The 22,240-nt window shown below is 40.3% G+C and overlaps 1 protein-coding gene across 2 annotated transcripts; it reads left to right on the top strand.

Annotated features, from left to right (window-relative positions):
* Positions 1 to 8,200: 8,200 nt before the first annotated feature.
* On the top strand, positions 8,201 to 21,466 carry LOC112559786 (CD109 antigen-like). 2 transcript variants are annotated; one of them, XM_025231189.1, is made up of 12 exons: positions 8,201 to 8,352; positions 16,106 to 16,310; positions 16,915 to 17,092; positions 17,716 to 17,739; positions 18,038 to 18,227; positions 18,638 to 18,708; positions 18,879 to 19,007; positions 19,540 to 19,579; positions 19,914 to 19,995; positions 20,219 to 20,324; positions 20,465 to 20,732; positions 21,327 to 21,466. In XM_025231189.1, the coding sequence occupies exons 2-11, from the start codon at positions 16,222 to 16,224 to the stop codon at positions 20,642 to 20,644; spliced, it is 1,089 nt and encodes a 362-aa protein (XP_025086974.1). In that variant the 5' UTR covers positions 8,201 to 8,352; positions 16,106 to 16,221; the 3' UTR covers positions 20,645 to 20,732; positions 21,327 to 21,466. The 2 variants fall into 2 exon arrangements, with proteins under 2 accessions (XP_025086974.1, XP_025086975.1); XM_025231190.1 differs by lacking the exon at positions 8,201 to 8,352 and adding an exon at positions 12,973 to 13,383.
* Positions 21,467 to 22,240: the final 774 nt, after the last annotated feature.

Here is a 22,240-nt window from a genome sequence, read left to right as displayed (position 1 = left end):
TAATATGTAAAATTTTTCGAATCCCCATCCCAACTCCCCTGTGTGCCCCTGCACCTGCCAACAACCCACAGAAGGATACTGCCTTACACCTAGAGCATGAGGCTTTGACTGGTACTCGCTCGTCGAGTGCTTTTATTACAGGTCAAAATTCGAGAAGGCGGATTATTGACAGGGATGGGATGGAGGATGTTCATTTAATCTGAGGGTTGAGTGTGTTCATACGTACAAGACATACATTGGCGACAATGGAGTGTTAGGGTTTACCTTCATGACATACAGCGTGAGTCGAATATATTCTCCAGCAGTAGACTGCAAAAAGAAAACCAAGCAGAAAGAAGCTTATATAGCGTCTGCATTGAAGGGAGGGTTTCATAAGCATGCAGAAGAAAGACGAACAAATAAAGCTTCTGGAAAGAAGTTTAATAGATTTATTCCGCGACCTGACATATTTTCTTCTGTTTCTGTTACTCGGGGGTCTTTGACGAGATAAAACTGCCATGTTTATTTACCTTTAAGTAGCCGTTATTTAAGACTTTCTGTGTAAAGAACTGAAAAAAGTTTTTATTAGTTGGTACTAACCTACAGGTTCTCATTTTTTGTCGTTTTGGTTTGAATCTTACATCAACAGTTAAATAATGCATATTTTCCCGCTTCTTTATTGTAGATGGTACACATCACATTTTTACAGTTTTATATAACTCACTCTGTGCATTCGTTGGAATTTTGTAATCGATTTTCACCACTTACCGTTGTCATAGAGGTATGAATTTTTCATCAGTTACTCATTTTCCCGTGACAATGAAACATTAGATCATTTACAGCAGCCTACAAGTAGTAAAATAATATTTTTTTTTTTCTTATTCAGAAAAGTAAAACATCCACGAGAAATGTAACGGTGCAGACTGTGACGTCATGCACGCGGGCCTGGTTATTGGTCACGTTAACAGCAACCGCACTATCTGTAACAGAAAGCACACGGATGCTTTGTCCGGAACAAATAATTATCTCAGACTGCTTTATGTTTTTGGTAAAGTAAAGTAAATGAAAAAATCCTCCTTAAAGATATACTAGCCCTCGAAATGGAAAAAAATATTTTTCCAGTTTAGAAGCGATTTTAAAGCTGATTTTCTTTAGGCAGTTGGTGGGGCTTTTTTGTCTTTTACATCTGCTCGTAATTTTGAAGCGGTGCTTGATGTTGCACAAAACTTTATTTTTCAGAGGAGCAGAAGACTGTTTACTACAAGCGTTCGGAGACAGACAGCTTCTTTTGATCTTTATAGCTTTACAAAATTGTGTCTTTTTATTTTTTTATCACGCTGAAGTGTGGCCTTACAAAGACAAGAACAATAACGGTTAACTGCAACGGAACTGCCCCATTCTAATGACAAGTGCGCCAGGAGTATGCCGCCATCAACTGAAATAAACAGCCATGACTACTCCTTGCCATGCTTTTACTTTCATTTCTGTCCATTGCAATCAACCTCTTAACTTGAGCACAGAATTCTCAAAAATTGAAACAATACCGGTCAGATTATAAGGAAAAATGATGCATCAGTTTCTAAAAGTTTTTAATGAATATGTAAATCTATGTTTATTTAGAAATGCTAGGTATTTAAACTACTGGTTTGAAAATAGAGATTAGCCAATTATTATTTCCGTGAGACTATTTTCGTTTTGTGCATTCCTTTTATATTTAGGAGGATCTTGTTTTGAAAAGTTTGTGTAGCTTCTGCCTTAGCAAGGGAACTGACAAATGTATTAAGTTTCACAGTTATTTTTCATTTTGGCTATTTTAAATGCTTTTGAAATTTAGTGACGGAATTAAATGCCTTAAAAATAAATACAAGGGTTGAATCTGTAAACATGTCAATTTCTTGTTTGTATCTATTAACAAAGTAAAAGGAAGTCATGAACCTCCACTCACGGACGCGCGTGCACACACACACACTTTCTCTCTCTTCTCTCTCTCCTCTCTCTCTCACACACTGAATATCCTCGAATTTGAGGACTGTTTACAAAATAAGTTGAATGCACTCAGTGAAAAGGTAAAGTGTCTCAATCATTAAATAAAGCTAGAGATCCGGGACGAGTTATAACAGGACCTGATATTTATATTTTTTAAATCAGCTAGGCTGCTAGGGTGATGAATGCACTGTAGTAGGAGCGTCTGTTTGGAGACCGCGTGCACGCTGGCGGCGCTTCCCGTCCACTCGACATCCTCCTCCCTTCCGTCCACGCCAACAGTGCGTGCTCCGGTGTGACCGTTACGCAGATGACCTGAGCCTCCAACTTCCACAAATAGCAGGCGAAAGTCGGTGTTTGCACCTTGTTTTCGAGTAGAAACCAGGTCATGCATAAATACTATAGTTATCCTGATACCGGAAAGGAAAGCAGGTACCAAGTGCAGCTCCAAACCCCTACAGAACCTAAAGGTAGCTGTCATGAGGACTCGTAGTTGTGTTGGATGGCACATTCACATACACGTCTGTATGTACCCTGCATGGGTGAGAAAATAATACTGCTTCTGCTCGATGGCAGCTCTCGCAAAGTGTCATAAACCCTCCCTCTCATAAAACTGCTACATTCGATGTTTTAAGGCTTTCCGCCTCAGATCATTGGCTGCACAGATGCGGGAAAAAACTGCTGGTACTCACGATTGAGTTTTATGTTAATGTAGAAGATAGATGATTTGAGAATTTTAAAATTTACATACCTCTTTGTGTGTACACGAATACGTGATGTCATATGTTTGTAAATAAAACACATGCTATATTTTGAGTAAATAAACTTTGTGTCCAGTGTATATTGAAATCCAGATTAAGACATTTGTGAATAACGCAGACGAGGAGGAGAAGTTATCCAATCCGGAACTAAATGACCCAAAGTAAAACACACTTTTAGAACAAAAATCAGGATCTTTTGTGGAATAGAGGGTCGATAAGTGAGCAAACAAATAAACAAAAAACAGCAACAACCCCCCCCCCAAAAAAAAAAAAAATCAAAAACAAAACAAAAACAAACAAACAAACAAAAACAAAACAAAAAACAAAAAACAAACAAACAAAAACCAAACACAAACAAACAAAACAAACAAGGCCAGATATTAGACTAATAAACCGCCTGTCGAGTCAGAGCCAGAAGTTCTCGTTAGGAACTTCAGTCCTCTTCTCTGAAACGGGCTGACTGGTTCTAGAAATCTTTGGTGTCGTGATTAACCGATGGTCCCCTCACATTGTGTAACCATCTAAGATAGAGCAGTCCTGTTACAGTACGAGAGAACGAATTAATGAAGCACAGCCCTCATTTTTTCTCTCTCTGTCAATACACAATGTAGCTGAAATCCATGCGCAAGGTATGTGCTAAGAACCCCATCACCAATAATTACAGTAGCAAAGAGGACTTTATTACAGGCAGACAACATGAACAACCGATTAGTTCAATTCTAAGTGGTTTTGCACTTTGTAGGGAGTCTAAAACACTTTGGGTGTCCCAAAAGATATGTTGGGAAGGGTGTCAAGAGGGTGGGTCTGAATTCTTTGAAGTTCTACTGACTGATCAGGGGGCATATACACTGTTTAATATACACTGTCTCGTAAATCAGTGGGTTGTGTGGAAAAAGTCCCCTGCAACACGTGTTCCTCAGCCTGGAGCAGTGAGTTCATTCCTGTTTTAGAACGATGAGCGAGATAAATGGCTATCACCAGGGTGGCTGCAGTAAATGCACATATCATGACAGCTTTTATTAGTTGATTCGCTTTTCCCTCCCCCCTCCAAAGACACGTGACGAGGGCTTATTGTTTACCTTCCTGGAGAGAGGTGACATCAACATATCATCTCATCTACTGTCCGCACTGCTGCATCAGCAGCTTGTGCATCCCACGGCAAGAGGCAGGAAAAATGGTAGAGTGGGAGGACGGATCACACAATACGATACCTTCAGCTCCTCTCCCACGACTAACAACAAAACAAAACAAAAAACAAACAAACAACAAACAAACAAACAAACAAACAAACAAACAAACAAACAAACAAACAAACAAACAAACAAACAATCTAAGCGCTATCTCCACAATGTTTTTATGGAATTTTTCATCCACGATTGCAAGTAGCGACACCATAATATAAACTATTTGTCGAAAACATTTTCTTGACGCTTATCTAATGAGTTGTTTCATTGAACAATGAGGCATGTAGGGTAAATTTCCTTCTTAGATCACCAGAATGTAAAACAAACTAAGCAGCTTACTGACAACACCTTGCCACCCTCCATTTCATCACGATCATTTCAAACTGACGAATAAAAAACAAATTGTTAAAATATTAACCTCCGTTAATAATAAAAAAAATAAATAAAACGAAGAAGCGTATTTAATATGACAAAGGATAAACAAATGTAGTATTAAATATATTACTACATGTGATATGTGCTATCTGCTGACTCCGAGTAAAGTGAGGTATCACACCTCACCCACAACCATCTTAGAAAAAAAGGTTAGAGGACGACATTGACCTTTAGTTTTTTTTAAAATGTTTTGAACGTTTGGTTCCAGAGAAAAACCTAAAAGGTCACTCTTGCTGGGTGAGCCTACGCATGCTGTGAAAATGGATTCTTTGAGAAAAAAAAAAAACAACCTTATAAAACAATCTGTACAACTGCAGCAAAGTTTGAGTACTTAAATGTTATTATCTGGTGTTTTATAAAGGACATCCTTCTAGGGTAATTGCGGACACTCACAAAGAAATGTCTGTAATCATTAGCTACATAATTTTCCTAAATACTTCATAGATTTCAAAGAATAAAAGTAGCGATAAGAGGGTGTTTATGGAAAATGATGCTTGCTGCTGTCAGAGGGCGCTAAAATAATGACACCAGTTTTGGTGGATGTATTTATCTCTGTGAAATTATTGCTCGGAAAACAGAAAAATTAAAAAATTTGAATATCTACTTAGAGGTCTATTCTGCATATATTTTTTATTCTTTGATATTGTTCTGAATTTTATTTTTTTATGAATATTTTGATCAAAGTATATTTTAAATGAATGGTAATTATTTACTTTCTTTTTAATGGTACCTTTTGGTTTGCCTTTTACAAAACAAGAAAGTATTTTAACTGATGGTGATGGGTGTGTGAGAAGGCCTCCACAAACACGGCAAGACGAAACTAGAAAATTAACCCTTTAAAAAAAATCAAAACTAGGTAGGGGTATATTTTTAGGAGGTTAGGAGGTCGATAAATTCAACCTCTTCACTGCTTACAGTCATTTCTTCTTTTGCTGTGTAGTTGTTTGTTTAGTGTCAGCTGAGCAGTCGGTGTTCAGCAGCATTCCAACTACGTGCGTCCAACGTGACGAGAACGTGATAGCGCCGCTTACGTCCCCTCAACACCAGCCTCTCATTTCACTCCTTCCATCAGGCCTGAGAATAGCACACTGCTATCTTCAAACTTGACATCTCAAAGTGTAATGCTCTGATATTTTTTCCGGAACATTTGTAAATAACAATAAAAACAAAATCAAACAAAAATAAACATGATACAAAAGCGCACAGACTTCCAGGGTACATCAACCTTTCGTTTCCTTCCCTTTTATCAGGCCTGTTTCTTGGAATACTCGATTCATCTCTCTTTTCAAAATCAGCAAGCGCTAGAAGTATTATTATAAAAGGCTGAATATCATAATTACTTTGCATAATTGAGCTTTGTACTTTTACTGGCTTTGGGAGTGAGAATAAGTGGTTGAAGACATTAACTATTTCTGGAAGATTCTCTCTCTCTCTCTCACACACACACTTGAGAAAAGGACCTTCCTATCCCCAGAAGGCTGAAAGCAGAAGGTAGTAAGAAGCTTCTCTATTCGTTAAATACATCTAAAGATCCGGGAAACTATTAATGTAAACAGTGCTGCCCCGATCAAACAGGACCTACTGCTTAAAAAATAATCACTCATAGTGATGAATACACCAAACCCGAGTGAGGTGATGTATCAGCGCCATCTGGCGGCAACTAACAATAATTTACAATAAATATCCCCCTAATGTTATAATATTTCACCGAAACTCCATTCGGACGATGCTATAGCTGCTTATTACAGTCATATTTTCTGGTGGGTGTCATAGCGATAGCCTTGATTCATGCTCTGAAATAAATCATATTACTCACATTCGCTTTTTTTTATCACAAGGAAAGTAAGGATGGAGAAAAACACACACAGACTCTTTATCGACGTATGGCCATGGACATTATCAAGAGCAACAACAACAAAACAGTCGAAAAAGAACATTCAAGGCCATTGCCCGGAAAAGCAAAAAACAAAAAAGAAAAAAATAAAAACATTTAACACTAATCTTCTGTTTGCCTGCCACAAGATAGCCCCGCCCCCAGCGAGAGAGAGAGACAGAGAGATGCGGAGACTGAAAAAGTTATGGATGAGTGAAGAATGCGTCACCTTGTTTATTTACTGTACTGGAAATATTCAGTCGTAGGCTTTCGCCTGACTAGCTGGTCACAGAGTACAGTCGGACAGGAGGGGATAGCGATCAGCCAACATTAATATGTACCAACAAAGTTGGAAAACATGTTGTTATTTCCCCCCAGTATACAGTGCGCAGTATTTTCTGCGTGCTTTACTGTCTGCCATAGACATATCAGCATATCTCGTCGGGTAGATATTTTTTTTTAATCTGGAGAAGCCCTATTATTTTGATAACACGAGGAAAAGAAAATGTTACAAATAATAATCTGTCGGCGTAGGCGTCAGAACTGCTGACGGAGCGGCCGTCGTGCCAGCCCGCGCCTGTTGCCCGCTGCAGGGTTCGTCAGCCGAGCCCAACAGGATTCGCCCCGCTGACGCGCATTCATCTAACGGACTGTTTCATTGGCTAACCTTTGTCCAATCCGTGGAGGGACCGCTGACCGACTGAGTGTGATAAATACTAACGGGCTTTTCCTTGGGTTAAGGTCACTGACTGCTTGGAAACAAGTAAACTTTTTTGTCTTGTAGTTTCTTTCCTCTCAGTCTCTCACACGCAGTCACGTGTATCAAGTGCGCTAGTGAGTGAGAGAAAAAAAAGACGGACTGAAAGAGAGAGAAAGGAAGAAGGATTTCTTTAAATAAATAAATAATAAAAAAAAAACATGTCTGAAGAGTGTATTACGAATGGTAAAATTTAAAGAAATGTATTTGTACTAAGTAGTGACAATTACAAAAATTATATATATATAGGTTAATGAAAACAGTGGCCTCCGAAAGTAGGTGAGCCGTGGAGTCTAATTTAAAATTTAGTGTTAGTCCTGCACAAACACCGCAGGGTGGAACACCTGTTAGTAAACTGGAGGCCAGGGGTCCGAGAGAAGAAATATTGGTTAGTGAGACTTACAGACTGGTTTCACAGCTCACACTGCCTCTGATGTACATAATAAGTGGCATCGGGTAGGTTGGCTGCAGAAACTACTTGCGGATTACTGGTGGACTGTTTTGTACGAAGACATATACCCACGAGGGGCGTTTACCCTAAATTAGGTAGTCATCAATGCTGCGGAGGAAAGGGAGAGGGGAAGGAATTTAACTTCCATGTTTTTAACAGTAACGGTGCAGACTACTTTATTTCGGGCGGAAGAGGAATCATTTGTTCCAAATCTTTCCTCTAATGCATTTTCTTCATCATTATTGCCCGCACCTCAGATAGTGTCATGCCAATGCATGAAACTGTTTTCATTAATATGTGAGTGTGTGTTTACACCCAAGTTTTGATGAGAAGGGGAGTGAATCATGTTGTCAGGTGTACCGTATTCCTGTTTGTAATCATCTGGTGCCATTTATATTTGATGATAGTTCAGTGTCAGTGTGAGGTATGATGATTTATCACTCTTTCATTCGCTCATGCAGATAAAAATGTCAGGATGTATAACAACTGTGTGGGAAATAAATGATGTATATTAAACATCACAGTAGTCTGCTTTTTCACATAATCTCTCAACCGTATCCAGCTTACAATTGTGCAAGCACATTCCATTAACATTTGATGTCCTATTGTTCATTCCATTAATCTGTCAGTAAATGCTGTGAAAAACACTTTCTTGTTTAGGCTTCCCCCCCTCTCCACCTTTATCATCCTCAACCTCCCGACCAACCTCCACGCTTTCTGACACTGCGCATGAGGAAAGCAGAGGTCAGACAGCAACCAGCGGTGATTCAGTGACCTGAATACAGCACGTGACCCGGCCGATGGTACACATGATATAAAAGGCGTCTTGCGCACAAAGGCGGGGATTAAACAGTGCAGAGTGTCTTCCTCAGGACATCCAAACCGCTAACCGACGGGAGGGACAGCTAGCTCTACACGGCAGAGTGCAGGTAACTGGACGTTCACCTTTTTTACTGTTGCTGTGATTGTTATCAATAATAATAAAATCCCTCGTGTTGCGACAGGTGGCTGGGTCACTCCACGAAAGATTTGATACAGCGTGAAGTGTGTGTATGTGTTTGTTTATTTGTGTATGTGTGTGGTTATGCTGCACAACTGCACATTGTACACTGGAAAGCTGTTGAGACAGATTATCTCCATATCCTGTCCTTTATTCGTCTTGCTGCCTGAGTAAGGTTCACTAAATAGCCTTTCACTGTCAAACACATCTATGTAGGGGGCTGCTTCAACTATGATGTTGCGGAATACCGTTACTCAGATATGATTAATCAAGCTAGCAACTGATGATGATGATGATGATGATGATGATGATGATGATGATGATGATGATGATGATGATGATGATGATGATGATGATGATTCCTCATCAAAACATTCTGTAGTGGCTGATAGCTTTGAATGAAGTATCAGTCTTTTACTTACATTTAAAACAGGAATTTTTATTGCAAGGCACGAAGAAAAAAGAAAAAAAAAAGTGAAGGGCTATCTGGTTAAATGGTTAAAAGACTACTGTTCGAGGTTACTTTTTACAGAACTGAAACTTTCTTTGAAATGACTGTTAACTCAGACCACGTGATCCAGTTTGACCCCCGAGGATGTTTGCGCATGCGCTGTGGAATATTTGCTCAACGTTCATAGACGTCTTAGCTGTAAAATCATTTTTCATTCAACTCAAATAATTCTATCAATTTCTGTTGAAAAAAATGTACGTTTTAACTCAACATTCAACGGATATTCTTCTATGGAGATTTACTACTACATGTATTGCGAAAATTCCACCAGCTGTCGTGTCTGTGGAAGCGTGTATAATCCTCCAGAGAGTGGTAGGAGGTAAACAGCTATTCAGCTCTGAGCATCCGTGAAACCTGGGTTTAGTGTGTGTGTGTTAGCGAATTTTTTTGTTGTTGTTTGCTTATTTATGTTTTCATGACTGTCAGATGCTGTCAAATGTTATTAGGACAGTTTATCGGGGAAGCGGATAGAGCTCTGGCGTCTGAACTGAGAAGCGCACCGGTTCGATACCGTGTAGCGGACCTCACTTCCCCTAATCGACCCAGCTTGCGGGAATGGGTGCCTGATTCCGTAGAAGGTTGGGGAAGTGAAGGCAGTGAACGAAGGAGTGGAGAGTGGGCGCCATCAAGTAAAGCTTGCCCCGAGAAAAGTGAATCTCTAACACCTCACTCCCTAACGACCTGAAAAAGGTCACATGACGACCTTTACCTATCCTGTAGGAAACCGAGTGTAAGTGTTGTTATTGTTGCTGTACTTGCCGCACCCACACGTCACCATAAATTGCTCCTACGTTAGTAATAAACGAAATAATAAAAATGATTGGCTGTACTATGGTGTGACCTCCTACCTCCGCGTCATAGCAACGGACAGATGGTAAGATATCTTCGACATAATATCTACTACCTCCCAGCCTCACCCTTCCCAGCAGACTTACATTTTTAAGGATTGTTGTTTGAAAGATGTCAAGGATATCTGCGCATGCGCTGTGAGCGACTTGCTCAACGTTCATAACATTAAACTGTAAAATCCGTTTTCTGCTAACTCTATTGGCTCATTTTACCTACTTGACATTTTGAGTGCATAAGGCTTCAAGAATAAGGGGAGGTAGACAACTTGCCCCGCTGTAAACATCTGTGTAAGTAGGGTTCTAGGGTAAAGACACTTCGAATGTTCCAGAAGTGTATTAGCTTACTTTGCGATTTTTTTTTATCAACATTTTCGATCTGGTTTAAGCTGCAATAATCCAGGGTTTGCGCATTCAAACCAACGCGAAGAAGAAAAAATGAATGCTGGAAACTTGAATACACACCATAGTTATGTTGATTTTCCCATCGACAGCTGCGAATATTATGGTGACAGCATTTCGAAACTGTAGGAACTGAGTTCTTTACAATTTCCCCTCCCGTCCATTGACCCTGATGTGACAGCCTGGAAGCTTTCAGTAAGATCACAGAACAGGCGACTCATGTCCTGTTACCACTTTTTTTTGTATGTCGCCCACGCAGGCAGGCAAACACCGGAAAAAGTAATTATTATTTTTTTCGACAAAAGAGGACAGAACATGTTTAAGAGTAAGATCCTAGGACACGGAGGAGCGAAATAGCAAACATGCAGGCGGAGTACACTAAGAAAGGTTGTAGGTCAGATACTGGCTGAACTTGGAAAAGGTTTAAAAGATAGAACTCTAAAATATCTTAAAGGCGAGCAGTCTCATGTACTCGCAGACAGCTCCAGGTGCTGCTTTTGTTGGTTTTACTGATGTTAGTAGTGCGCTCGGTGCTCATTGCGTGACTAACGGACATCCACAAATTTATGTTTGTCAAAATTGTTTGTCAAAAGTTCAACTCATCGATAATGAAAAAGTTCTCCGATATTTCTCACCGAGGAGAGACGACGTGAAATATCTTATTCAGCGAAAACCTGATCCAGTTTCAAGAGAAATAAATAAAATGTTTACAGCAGTCATTTCGTAAAATCTGTTTTTTTTCTCGAACTGGTCGAGCCTGGTGAGGGCGGTTTGATGCGAATTTCATTGATCTCTTCTTTATTTGAATTGTGAGACTCATTGAAAGGTGTGAAAGGGAACTCAATTATACCACAAGAGGTAAAAAAAATGAAGGGTGGCGACACAAAATACATTTATTTCACTGGAGAAAGAGGCAAAGAACGAGGTGTGGTTTCATATTACACTGGCAGAAAAGCAAACTGATTAAAATAAATTCTCCATCGGTTTATTTTCTTATTTTTAGGCCAGTGGGCTTTTACCACAGAGTTCAACTCTCCTATACTGTACTGGAAATCTTTTCCCGAATCTCTTGCGGGATTAACACCTGTTAAAAGTCCAGTCAGGAGCACAATACTTTTCTAATAACACATAAGCACATCTTTTCTTAGTCCTTTTGAAATTTGCGCTCTGCTAAGCCTTTAAAGATTAGGTGATTTTTACATGTCCTGTTGCTATTTCTTTAAAGTTTTATTTGACTTTAGCACACTAGAGGAAAAATTAAAATATAATTAAATAAAGAAAGTTGTACATTATTTCAAGTGAAGTTACGAAGAATAAATACATTGAATTCATCTTGCTCAGAAGTATTTTGTCCTCGTGAAATCAATATATTCCGCTTAATTACATTTTTATTCAGTAAATTATCGTCCCATGTATTCCCCCCAAAATTGATGCCGCAGCAACAGCAGTTGACAAAGAAGCAGAAGAAGAAGTGGAGCAGAAGCAACGGTTACAATGAGCGGCAATGATGAAGACAACGACGATGAGGATCTTGAATATAATGAATAAAAATATACTAATGACGAAGTATCTTCATACAAGGTCGGAAAGCTAGAAAGAAAGACAGAACCCAACCCACTCCAGAAGAATGCTACTCTCCCAGCATGTAACAGTTCTCCTTTTGTTAAACTATTGGGGAAGCGTTGGTGTCACGTGGACAGTCATCTACGTCCCTTGTTTTACCAACATCTTAAAGGTCACGGAATGAGATGTATGGTGTGGGCGGCTCGCGGTTCTCCGCTGTTCGTCAGGTCGTGACAGGTCGAGCGACACTCCAGCCCACCTGTACATTTCTGGCCCCAGTCCAGGTTGGGAAGGGACTGTCCTGTTTGTGTGTAAAGAACATGTCTACCCCTGGCAAGGACTTAAACACGCCTTCAAACTAAGTTTATATCAGGATAAACAGAGGTAAATAAGTTGTCATAGGGGTCCAAGTTCTAAGACTGTGATAAAGAAGTTGACTGAGTCAGGACTGAAACACTGGATAATTTGAAGCTAGTTAATGATACTTGATTTACATCTTCATGGAAAATATTTCATTTCGTGACCTGCAGTAAGAAATGTTATATCATTAAGCCAAGACGAAATAAAATGATTGCAGAGGATATGGATGTTGAGTCAAGAATGTACAATGATCCACAAAATGCAGAGCGTGCCTCCTTTTCAAATATACTTACTGTAGTGTGTAAAGTATACTTTAAACATACTTGCATTGGTAGTTCATTTATACCTCAACAGAGAAAAGATTTAAAAATACAAGTGTATCAAGGAAAAATAAGGACCCTAGGATATGGAGGTAAATCATTATTATCTTCAAAGATTATCAGTTATTGGCAGCCATCAATTTTTTATTCCTTTGTCTCTATTCATCATCATTGCTACAGCTGCGTTTCTTTGGCCAGGGAAGGTGATCAAAAGATCCAATAAAGTCTGAAATCGTATAATACCGATATCATCTATGTAATCACAGTATCTGACAATTCACTCTGTCGGAAACATTAATGCCACCAGCACGCCTCCTCTCCCCTTCTCTTTCATTGTAGTCACACCTGTTTAGTCACGATCGGGCAAGTTGGTTTTCTGGCTCACCAACGGTTTGCGCAACCCTCCGACGTGAGAGCCTTTTAATCTTGTTTTCATTTCGGTGACCTGGTAAACAGTAAACTGGAAGACTGCTTTCAGTCTGAGCACGAGGCTGGTGTATGCTCTCTTGGTGCTTCACGTACATAAACTTTGCAACCAGGTCATCTTTTGAGGACTGTCTCATTGAATTTCACGGCGAACTAGTGACAGGCCAAGAGGAGAATTTGTTTCCGTCACGTAACTGTGGGCCCGTTGCAACCCCCATTTCACTTGGTGGAAAGGACCTACTGTTTGAATCTCTTTTAAAACAAGAGTGTCCACAGAATCCTTCAGGTTGCTTTGTGAGCTCGAGCATCGCCGCTTCACAGGTGTCACATGCACAGGTCAACCAGCAAGGGAGTGTAGACTAAGGGAGGTCGGTCTAACAACAAGGAGAATTATTGGCTGCAGGTGGTGTCATACACTGTGGTAATAGATATATAAAGACCGGTAGCTGCCGTGAGGACAGTCGGGGACTGAAGTTCACGTACGTTGACAGCTGCGACAGTCGAACACAGACCTGTGGCGTCCAGGTGAACAGGTGAGATACAGACATAAACATATGTTTGTAGTGAGCTTTTGCAGGATTTCACTTAAGATTAAAGATTATGAGATTTGTATATAGATATTTGAGGTTGTAATAATATCATCAAAAGAATTAAAAGGATAAAATAATATATTTGTATATAGTACGGGATCTGTTGTACAGAAATTTCCAGCAAGAATAAAGAACAATAGATGGACATAAGAAGATTAATCTAAGAAACAAGGATTGCTAAGCCGTTAGAGGCAAGCCCCTAACTGACATTTTAATACAGTTATATACTTATATCTACGTATGTGGGGAAGCTTCATCTGTGGAGTTATTTTCTTAGGTTAGAAAAATACACATCTTAACATGAGCGACAGTTTTGACTTTCTAAGACTGTTTGAGCTCCCTAAAGAGCGTCCCTGTAACCACGCAACATGCAAGTGATTGTTTACTTTGCACTTTAGCCAATGTAAACATTTAGTGCGCCATCTGTCGTGAACAGTTGTCGATGCTCTGTTCTACATCTTTCGTGGCCAGAAAGAAGGATTCAAACCCTCGCATTGACTCAACACATTCACACAAAACACACATATTAATCACGCACGCGCGCGCACACACACACATTTTAATAATGAAGGCAGGGGTAACAGTCATCACTCATTTAATCTTCAGTAATCATTTCAAAACCACGAAACACGAAAAAGCGATCATACGCATCATACGTTAGTAGTCCCCCTACCTCCTCCTCCACCACCACCACCGCCACCAGCAGCAGCAGTACAACCACCACCACCACCACCACCAGCTTGCACTGCTGCACGCCGGAGGGCCAGCCCCAGTTCCCACTGTGACGTAGACGAGCCTCATCACTCAGCGAGGTTCACACACGGAAGGGTCTAACTGGTGGGCGGGACAGGGCGGATACACATTCCCTTCTCGACAATAAAAGTCATAACAAATAGGGGACGACAACCGTGATGACAACAACAACGGCAAAAACCGCCGCTGCGTGCGACCGTTACTCTCGTGTCTGTCTGTGTGTGTGAGAGATGAAAGGGAAATGAGAAACTAAGACCGCTTACTGTTAAACATGTTTGTAATCTTTAGTAACAATCAATGATTTCTTGAAGAAAATTGATAGAAGCGTGCGGTACAGTCCTTCATTTTGTGTTTAAAAAACGAAACCCGACAATCGACTGCTTTGTTATGTAGCAAGCACGGCAGGATGCGCGGGAGTTAAAGGTTTTTCAGTAAAATTTAGGACAGTGATGACCGTTTATATGACTTGAAACAAGGGAGAGGCCAGTGGATCAAAGCCGAGGTCACTTGGATGAGAGTGAATCACGTTTTATCTCACAATACGTGTCAAGCAACAAAAGTTGTCCTTCCTTCAAGCAGAGTAATGTTACCCACTGTCGCCTGTTTTATGTGACAAGTATGGGGAAGCTGGATCAATCTGTTTGGCCGGTGTTTTATTTCTTAGCCACTCCTTAGGAGATGCACGTCCACGTCTGTGTCTCTCTGCATTTCCCCATCTACCTCACTTTCTTATTTTGTCTTCATGCTCTCAACTCACATCCAACATTTCTCGTGATTTTGTTGTTGTTATTGTTGTGAGAATGGTTTGCTTTCTGAAATGCAATGGTCTGGGTAACTAGACAAGCAGAAATATCCCCAAATGTTCTTCTTTCAACATGTAAATAAAACATACCAGTCACGCTATTTAAATAAGACAGATAAACAAAACATTGAAGAGTGCTTTTCGACACGTCTTTAGTTTCTTCAGTGCCAAGGAACTTTTTTTTCGAGACCGAGACTATAGCCATAGAGCAAACAGAACTTATCAGTCACACATTTTGGATGAATGCTACAAAATCGAAAACAACAACAGGACAAAATGCAATATTTAAATTGTATGCCTCTTCTGAAAATCATTTAGCTATTGTGTTTATTCCACTTGTATCGTTGTGGAAACTTTGTTGTTGCTGTTTTTTTAAATTCAGTTTTCACAATCCATTTTCGAGAAATTTGTGACCGTTTGGTAAATGCTATAACCACGCAAATGTATAGAAGAACCAGCATCTTTCAATCAAGTCGTCAACTGCATAATGGAAAAGAGGAAGACCATCTCTCCTTGACCAGTGACTAGCTCTAGCTTCCCTCTCCTTACAGATGGAGGGAAAGAGAAGAAAGATTGATTCCCCCATGGTTGTAAGTCCCACCAGTCAGGTGTGACAAGCCTTCCGAATATATTTTTTTCCCGTCCCCGATCCAGGTTCAACCGTCGCCCCAGCGCCTTGACCTAGAAAACCGTTACACAAGCATTGACGCATGTCCCCGCAAAAGTCTACGCCACTCTCTCTCTCACACCCTTTGACCTCTTATATGCCTTTAAATGTTGGTGCACAAAACCCTTTAAGTGCTCTCTTTGCTGTGCACCCGTTCGACAATTTTACCTAAGACTTTAATGGTCGGAGGTATCAAAGTCCCATTTGAAATTACCACATGGCATTTGTATTTCATGCAATTTATGCTTAATAGTTAAGGAGAATCTTTTCAAGTGAAGCAGCATGAGAACAGGATATAGAAGACATTCTAGTAGAAATTATGGGATGATTTTAATCATTGATTGAAGTAAGTGTAGTGTATGTCTGTGTACTTTGTCTTCAGGGCGCGGGAAATGTGAATGAACAAAGAATGGTCATATTCATTGATCTTCTTGAAATTTCAGTATCTGAGGGCGGAAAGTACTAGAACAGCGAGGGAAAAAGAGAAAAGACTACAGAGGACAATCGTTTACTCGCATCTTGAATTCCCGATAAAGAAGAGAGCCGTCGCCTTTACAAGATGGCCTTGCCAGCAGTCTCCTTGGTGTTGCTGCTGTCGCTGGCAAGCTTTGTGGTTGCTCAGGAAACCCCCAACGAGAACACGAAAAGGTATTCTTTTTTGTAGTTTCACTTTGCAGTGTTGTTTAATAGAAACTTAATTTTTTAATCGGTGTGCTCTTAGACAATTATGCCCAGCAATAGGATACAAATGCATGAAATAAATTTTGCATCTAGGAGTGTTTGAAAAAGAAACTTCAAATAGATATGATTTTTGAAGTTTTCGGTTTGCTAAGATCCTTCAAATAATGCGAGGTGACTAAAACCAAACTGTCACGTGAAGCCTCTGGCATCACTGGATTCACTGACAGTGCAACCAATGGTCACTGGTCATCTTGAACCGGAGTGCAGACAGTCGAACCACAACGAGCGAGACCAAAGACGGTATTGACAACACAAAGACAAGATGATGTATTTGTATATAAAAAGGGAGAGAGGGCTGTAAGAAAAAAAAATGCTCATGATGGGGAGAAATGTTGTCACTTATCCTCTCCATCCTTCCTTCCCAACGCATGAATACAAACTATTTCAGAAACAAATTTATTCAAGAAACAGGCCTAACTGTTGTCCCGTTGTTTTCTTTACTCGATCACTGATTTGTTTCAAGTTTTAATGCTTCATTCTCCATGTTTGTGTGCATTAACTTGAATTTCAGCGGAAACGTCACCTACTGGGTGACATTACCATCGCGCATGCGCCGTGGCTCGTCAGTCCCAGTCAGCGCGCAGCTATTGGCTGCAGGCGCTACGTCAACGGTGTACGTGACATTGCGCAATTCAACGGACGGGCAGGTCTTTTCATCAGCGGAACCCCGGGTGGTGACAGGAGGAAGTAAGTGGCTCATCCCTTTCAAGCAGCCCACCATTTTCCATTTTAAATTTTTTTCTGCAAACTTCATGTTCAGAATTCTGTTTTCTAAAAACGTATGAGTTGCCATATTTACCTTGCGAGGAGAAAAAAAAAGCGATTTTGCATTTCTCTTGCTGTTAAAAAAACAAACAAACCAATGATTAAAAAATGCTAATGAGAGTGAAGATCATCACATCGTAGCCTGTTCGTGGAATACTTATGCAACAAGTCAAAAATGTTTACACAAGTTTAGTCAGGTCCTTATGTAAAGATAAAGCTTTAGAGAAATACCTGGGGAAGGGGGAGTGAACAGACGTTACATGTCCGTTGTGTTGTCTTACCAACCGACCAGCCAAGAGATTTTGCACGTCTCTTGCTCAAGAAATCCGCGAGGTGGAGATGGTTCCTCGTTCTCTTGTGGATCAGACAGAAGTTAAACCGTTAAAGTGTAAACAAGGGCAGAAAGCAACATAACTTTAAAAAATCCAGTGAAAATAGCTGTTCATTAACGTATTTCTTTACTGATTCTAAACTGTGATGTTTATGTTCTAAGACTACGAATCACACATAATGAAGATTTACTCACTTGTTTACTTATTTTTTCAGGCCCCCAACTGTCATCAATTTAATGGTAAGTAAATAAACATTATAAATTAATGCGAATTAATTTGTCGGTCGAGTCATTACTGTCAGCTCACGAAACCATCCGACTATCACTATCGGACCACCTTTAAGTCTGGATTGTTTGTGAAAAAAACTTGTTTTCATGTGAATTGTTGCGCACGGACGGATGGCGTGGGAGGTGAGGAAAAGAGAAATAAAGAAGAGAAAGAAGGAAAGTGCAGGCGTGTGGTGTGTGAGCTTGTGTCGACTGTGTATTCTCATCAGATAATTGTAGCATAACATTGTTATTTTCTCCCTGTGCACAGATCCCCAGAGATCTCAAGATCCCAGATGAAAACGATTTCTATTACTGGAGCTACTCACGGCAGTTCGAGATCCGCGTGGTGGCGACAGGTGACGTGGCTTTCAACCGGTCTGGGGACATGACACTGGAGGACAAGAGCTTTTCCATCTTCGTGCAGACGGACAAAGCCATGTACAAGCCTGGAGACACAAGTTTGTGTTCATTAACCCTCTTCAGACTGTTTGCGACATTTCTACAACAATTTTCCCTCATTATATTTTTTGCTCGCTGTCCTTTCTAATAAGTGCCCTGCTCTATCATAACCATCTTCTCTATATCATTTATTTTCTTTCGTATTGTATTCTTCTGATCATGCTTCTCTTCTACCTCGAAATTATTGTTCGTTTGTTTTTCCTTACTCTTACTCTTCCTTTACCTATATTCTTGTTTATTCTTTGTTTTCTTGTACTTTTTCTTCTCCTACAACAACTACTGTTGCTGCTGACGATACTGTTACTCTTTCTCTCACTAACACAGATGACTGTGAGCTTAACTCTTTCCGTTATAATTCTTTAATAGGAAGGAATTGTATTTTTTAAATTTTCCTTAAAATCTTCTGCAGTTCGTTGGAGAATACTGGCAATGAAGCCTGACCTCACTGTGCTGAACGAACTTGTGGATGTATTTATCAAGGTAGGTAACCATTCGTCCCTGTCTGTCTGTCTGTCTGTCTGTCTGTCTGTCTGTCTGTCTGTCTCTCTCATACACATTTTGTCTCGATGAACAATCTTCTGAACTACGGAAAGAGGCTGACCAGTTGAAGTCCGCCTGTAGATATTTTCACGATATTTTTAATGATGCAGGATCCACTCAACAATGTCATACGCCAGTGGAAGGGTGTGTCGGGAGGCGACTCTGGAGTAGTGGAACTTAGCATGCCGACCTCTGACCGCCTTGTTTTGGGCGACTGGACAATCGAGGCCAAAGTGCTGGTAAGTTTTACTTTTTTTAAAGAACGATTATACTGTCGCTTCTTATAACTGGTGATAAGTTGTTGATTTTAAAGAAGAAAGTTACGCTGAGAGGGAAGGCACACCTAATGTTTTGTAAATTTTTAATTTCTAAGTAGTAGTAAGAATGTGATAAAACGATGAATTGAATAAGCACGCACACCAGAGCAAAAGCCTAGAAAATAATTCAATTTTGTTTCTATACCTTTCCTGTGTGTCTCACATTTCTTAAATACCGATATACTTAAGTGATTGGGAAGCGCGCGTGTGTGAGAGAGAGAAGAGAGAAAGAGAACATTACACACATTTATACACTATTCAAATAGAGATGAAAACTCCCCAAAGACTTTGGCAGCTAAGTTGATTCTAACTCCGTCTTTCATTACCGTTAAAATAAACAACATGGGATGGTAGTGTTTGCTAGCGCATCTCAATACTTTCAGTTATGAATTTTATTGTGAGTACGAGGAACTTGAAATTTTGTACTCATAACCATTAGTCACTTTGTCCTCAGGGAGTGAAGCAGACAAAGACCTTTACAGTCGCAGAGTATGGTGAGTATAGAGCATAGCTCAAAATGAAAAAGAGAATATCGGAAAAAAACATGGCTTCCAGTATCTTAGCACTGAAGACAGAACTAATTTTTTCCCTCCGCCTTTATTTTCCCATGTAAGACCAGGTACTACTTTCTGACTGGTGGGTCTTTACGTTCCTTCCAAAGACTCTTCTTGTGTCTGCAAAAACTTCTGTTGGAAATTAGATTCCTGAATTATGTCAGATACAGAATCCCCAAAGTATTTATCCTGAATTATTTTCAGCTACGTTATACAAACTTTCTGATGAACTGTTTTCCTGAACTATTTCTGGAGATGACCACGTGTGTTTCAGTGCTACCTAAGTATGAGGCAAAAGTGGACGTTCCTGCAAATGTTCTCTCCACTGACCCTGTCAAAGGAACAGCCAGCGCCAAGTGAGTTGTCTCCACATGAGTGATGAGTGCTCTCCCTTATGTCGCAGTATGCGTGCGTGAGTGCCTGTCCTTGAAATGTTTGTCATTGGTTTATGGTGAGAGCAGCTCATCCCGCATTCTGTCGTAACAGGGTACATCCCCGTGATGACATACATCCATATTTTGTAACCCACTTAATTGAAAGGTCGAATCCCGAATCTACTCCTGTATTTTTTATGTGCAGATACACTTTCGGCAAACCACTGGTAGGAGCAAAGGTAGAGGTGACAGCGAAGTTTAAGTACTACTGGTCTGAAACACCACAACCAAACATCTCACTCAGTGGAATTGTGAGTTAACGTTTCTTCGTTTTCAAAATCTGTAACATGTGATCTTTAAAACTGATTCTATTCTTCCTTTCTTGACACAGACATGAGAACCGAGAAAAATCTTTGTATGATGCTTGAATGTATTTTTTTTTTTTTTGCAGCTGGATTCCAAAGGCGAGTTTCCTTTCATATTCTCCAATGAAGAGCTGATCAATCTTTTGAACGAGACATACCCGTACAGGGCAACCTGGTCAACTTCTGTCTCTCGACTACGACAACGTGCAGATCATCGTCAACACCACGGATCCCGCCACAGGTCGGCAGATGGGAGCGGACGCTGATGTTCAATTCTCAAAGTTCCTGGCTAAAGTAGAATTTCTACCTGTCTCTGCTAGCAACTTCAAGCCGGGGCTTCTGTACACCGCTTATGTAAGTATCAGAAGATAATAATCCTGACGACAGCAGAAAAAAAGACAAGCAAAACGAAACAAAACAGAAAGGGAGAGAGAAAAGGAGTTGTGCTTGTTAGTACAAGCAGTAATTATAGACATGTTCAAAATAATAAAAAATATTTGCCCACGCTTACATTATACACATCTTTGGAGGGAAGAAATTATTTTCTGGCAGTAATAACACATTATTATGATACAGTTGTTTTTTGTGCTTTTTTGGAAGAAAGATCAGTAATGTGCAGGGTTAGGATGGCTAATGAGCGCACTCCAGCATAAGATGCTGTGCTGACAAGCTGTTATTTTCATTATTATTAATAATTGTGTGTTGTTTCATGCCACAGTGACTGTATAGCTAACCCTCTCTTAATCAAATACTCAGAATAAACTTCAACAGCCTGCAGATGAGGTATACGTTGTTTGTCCCTCATCTACTTATCAAAAGCTGGATCGACAGTTTTTAATTAGACCAGTCATGCCTGATAATTATTGCCATCATATAAAAAATGTCAATGACATGTGACATAACGTGATTAAAGTAAGATTGACGAAGCTGGCCTTCATCTGTGTGCAGCTACAAGTAACCCGATACGATGGAACTAACTTCGCGAACCCAGAGTCGATAACCGTCGACTTCCAGGTGACAGTCACGCGACCCAACAACACTGCCACCACCACCGCCAGCCCTACCACGACAACGACCACTCAGTCGACGACCAGCGAGACGAACGCCAACGAAACTTTGATCGAAGTGCCGATCGGACGACCGGGATTCTGGGGACCCATCTACTGGGAGCCTGAGTACTCTGAGCAATACAAAGTGACAAAAACCTTAACCGCTAACGGATTTCTCTCCCTTGATGTGACCCTCCCGGAGGACGCCAAGAGGGTCGACATAGAAGTGAGTAGCAGAGCTCTCTTCTCCGGTCAGTACTTTAACCTGTTGGCCTCTCAGTAACTAGCATAGTCCACCAATAACTGATGGAATCTCATTAACTAACGGTATCTCAGTGGTTAAAGCACTGACAGTTGAATACCCTTAAAGCGAAACCAACTTCCTCCAGTCGACCCAGATGTCGGTAATGGGTATCTGACTCCATAGAATGCTGAAGAAGGTAAGAAAGCAGGGAGGAGATGGGTACAGCCCTCTCATAGGAAAAAAAAAAAAAAAAAAAAAAGGAGAACCGCGCCCTAAAGACATCTCTCCCCTAGAACCGTAAAGGGTCATCGACGAGGTTATCTGTGCTATCAGTAAGTAGCTGCCTTCCAGCTTTATGCAAAGAAATTGTATAGGTGAACTGGCAATTGTACATGATTCAGTTTCTCAATACCTCCAAGGGATAAATGAACACAAATGTCTGACGTCTGTAGTTCATTGGAGTTGGATTTGAACGACTATAAAATTCAGCTCTTTCCTGTTTTGTACTAATTTCCCTTAATAGACATTAAGGCCAGACAAGCCCACAATCTTACTTGACAGCCTGAAAA

The sequence above is a fragment of the Pomacea canaliculata genome, linkage group LG3, assembly GCF_003073045.1.
Source record: "Pomacea canaliculata isolate SZHN2017 linkage group LG3, ASM307304v1, whole genome shotgun sequence".
Taxonomy (NCBI): Eukaryota; Metazoa; Mollusca; class Gastropoda; order Architaenioglossa; family Ampullariidae; genus Pomacea; species Pomacea canaliculata.
The sequence above is the reverse complement of the archived record's forward strand: the minus strand, read 5'-3'. Positions and strand labels throughout refer to the sequence as shown.

Coding starts and splice junctions, on each gene's coding strand:
- LOC112559786 (XM_025231189.1), top strand. CDS start 16,222: ATGGCCTTGCCAGCAGTCTCCTTGGTGTTGCTGCTGTCGCTGGCAAGC. Junction 19,580..19,913: donor CTTTACAGTCGCAGAGTATG/GTGAGTATAGAG, acceptor CGTGTGTTTCAG/TGCTACCTAAGTATGAGGCA. Junction 20,325..20,464: donor ACATCTCACTCAGTGGAATT/GTGAGTTAACGT, acceptor TTTTTTTTGCAG/CTGGATTCCAAAGGCGAGTT.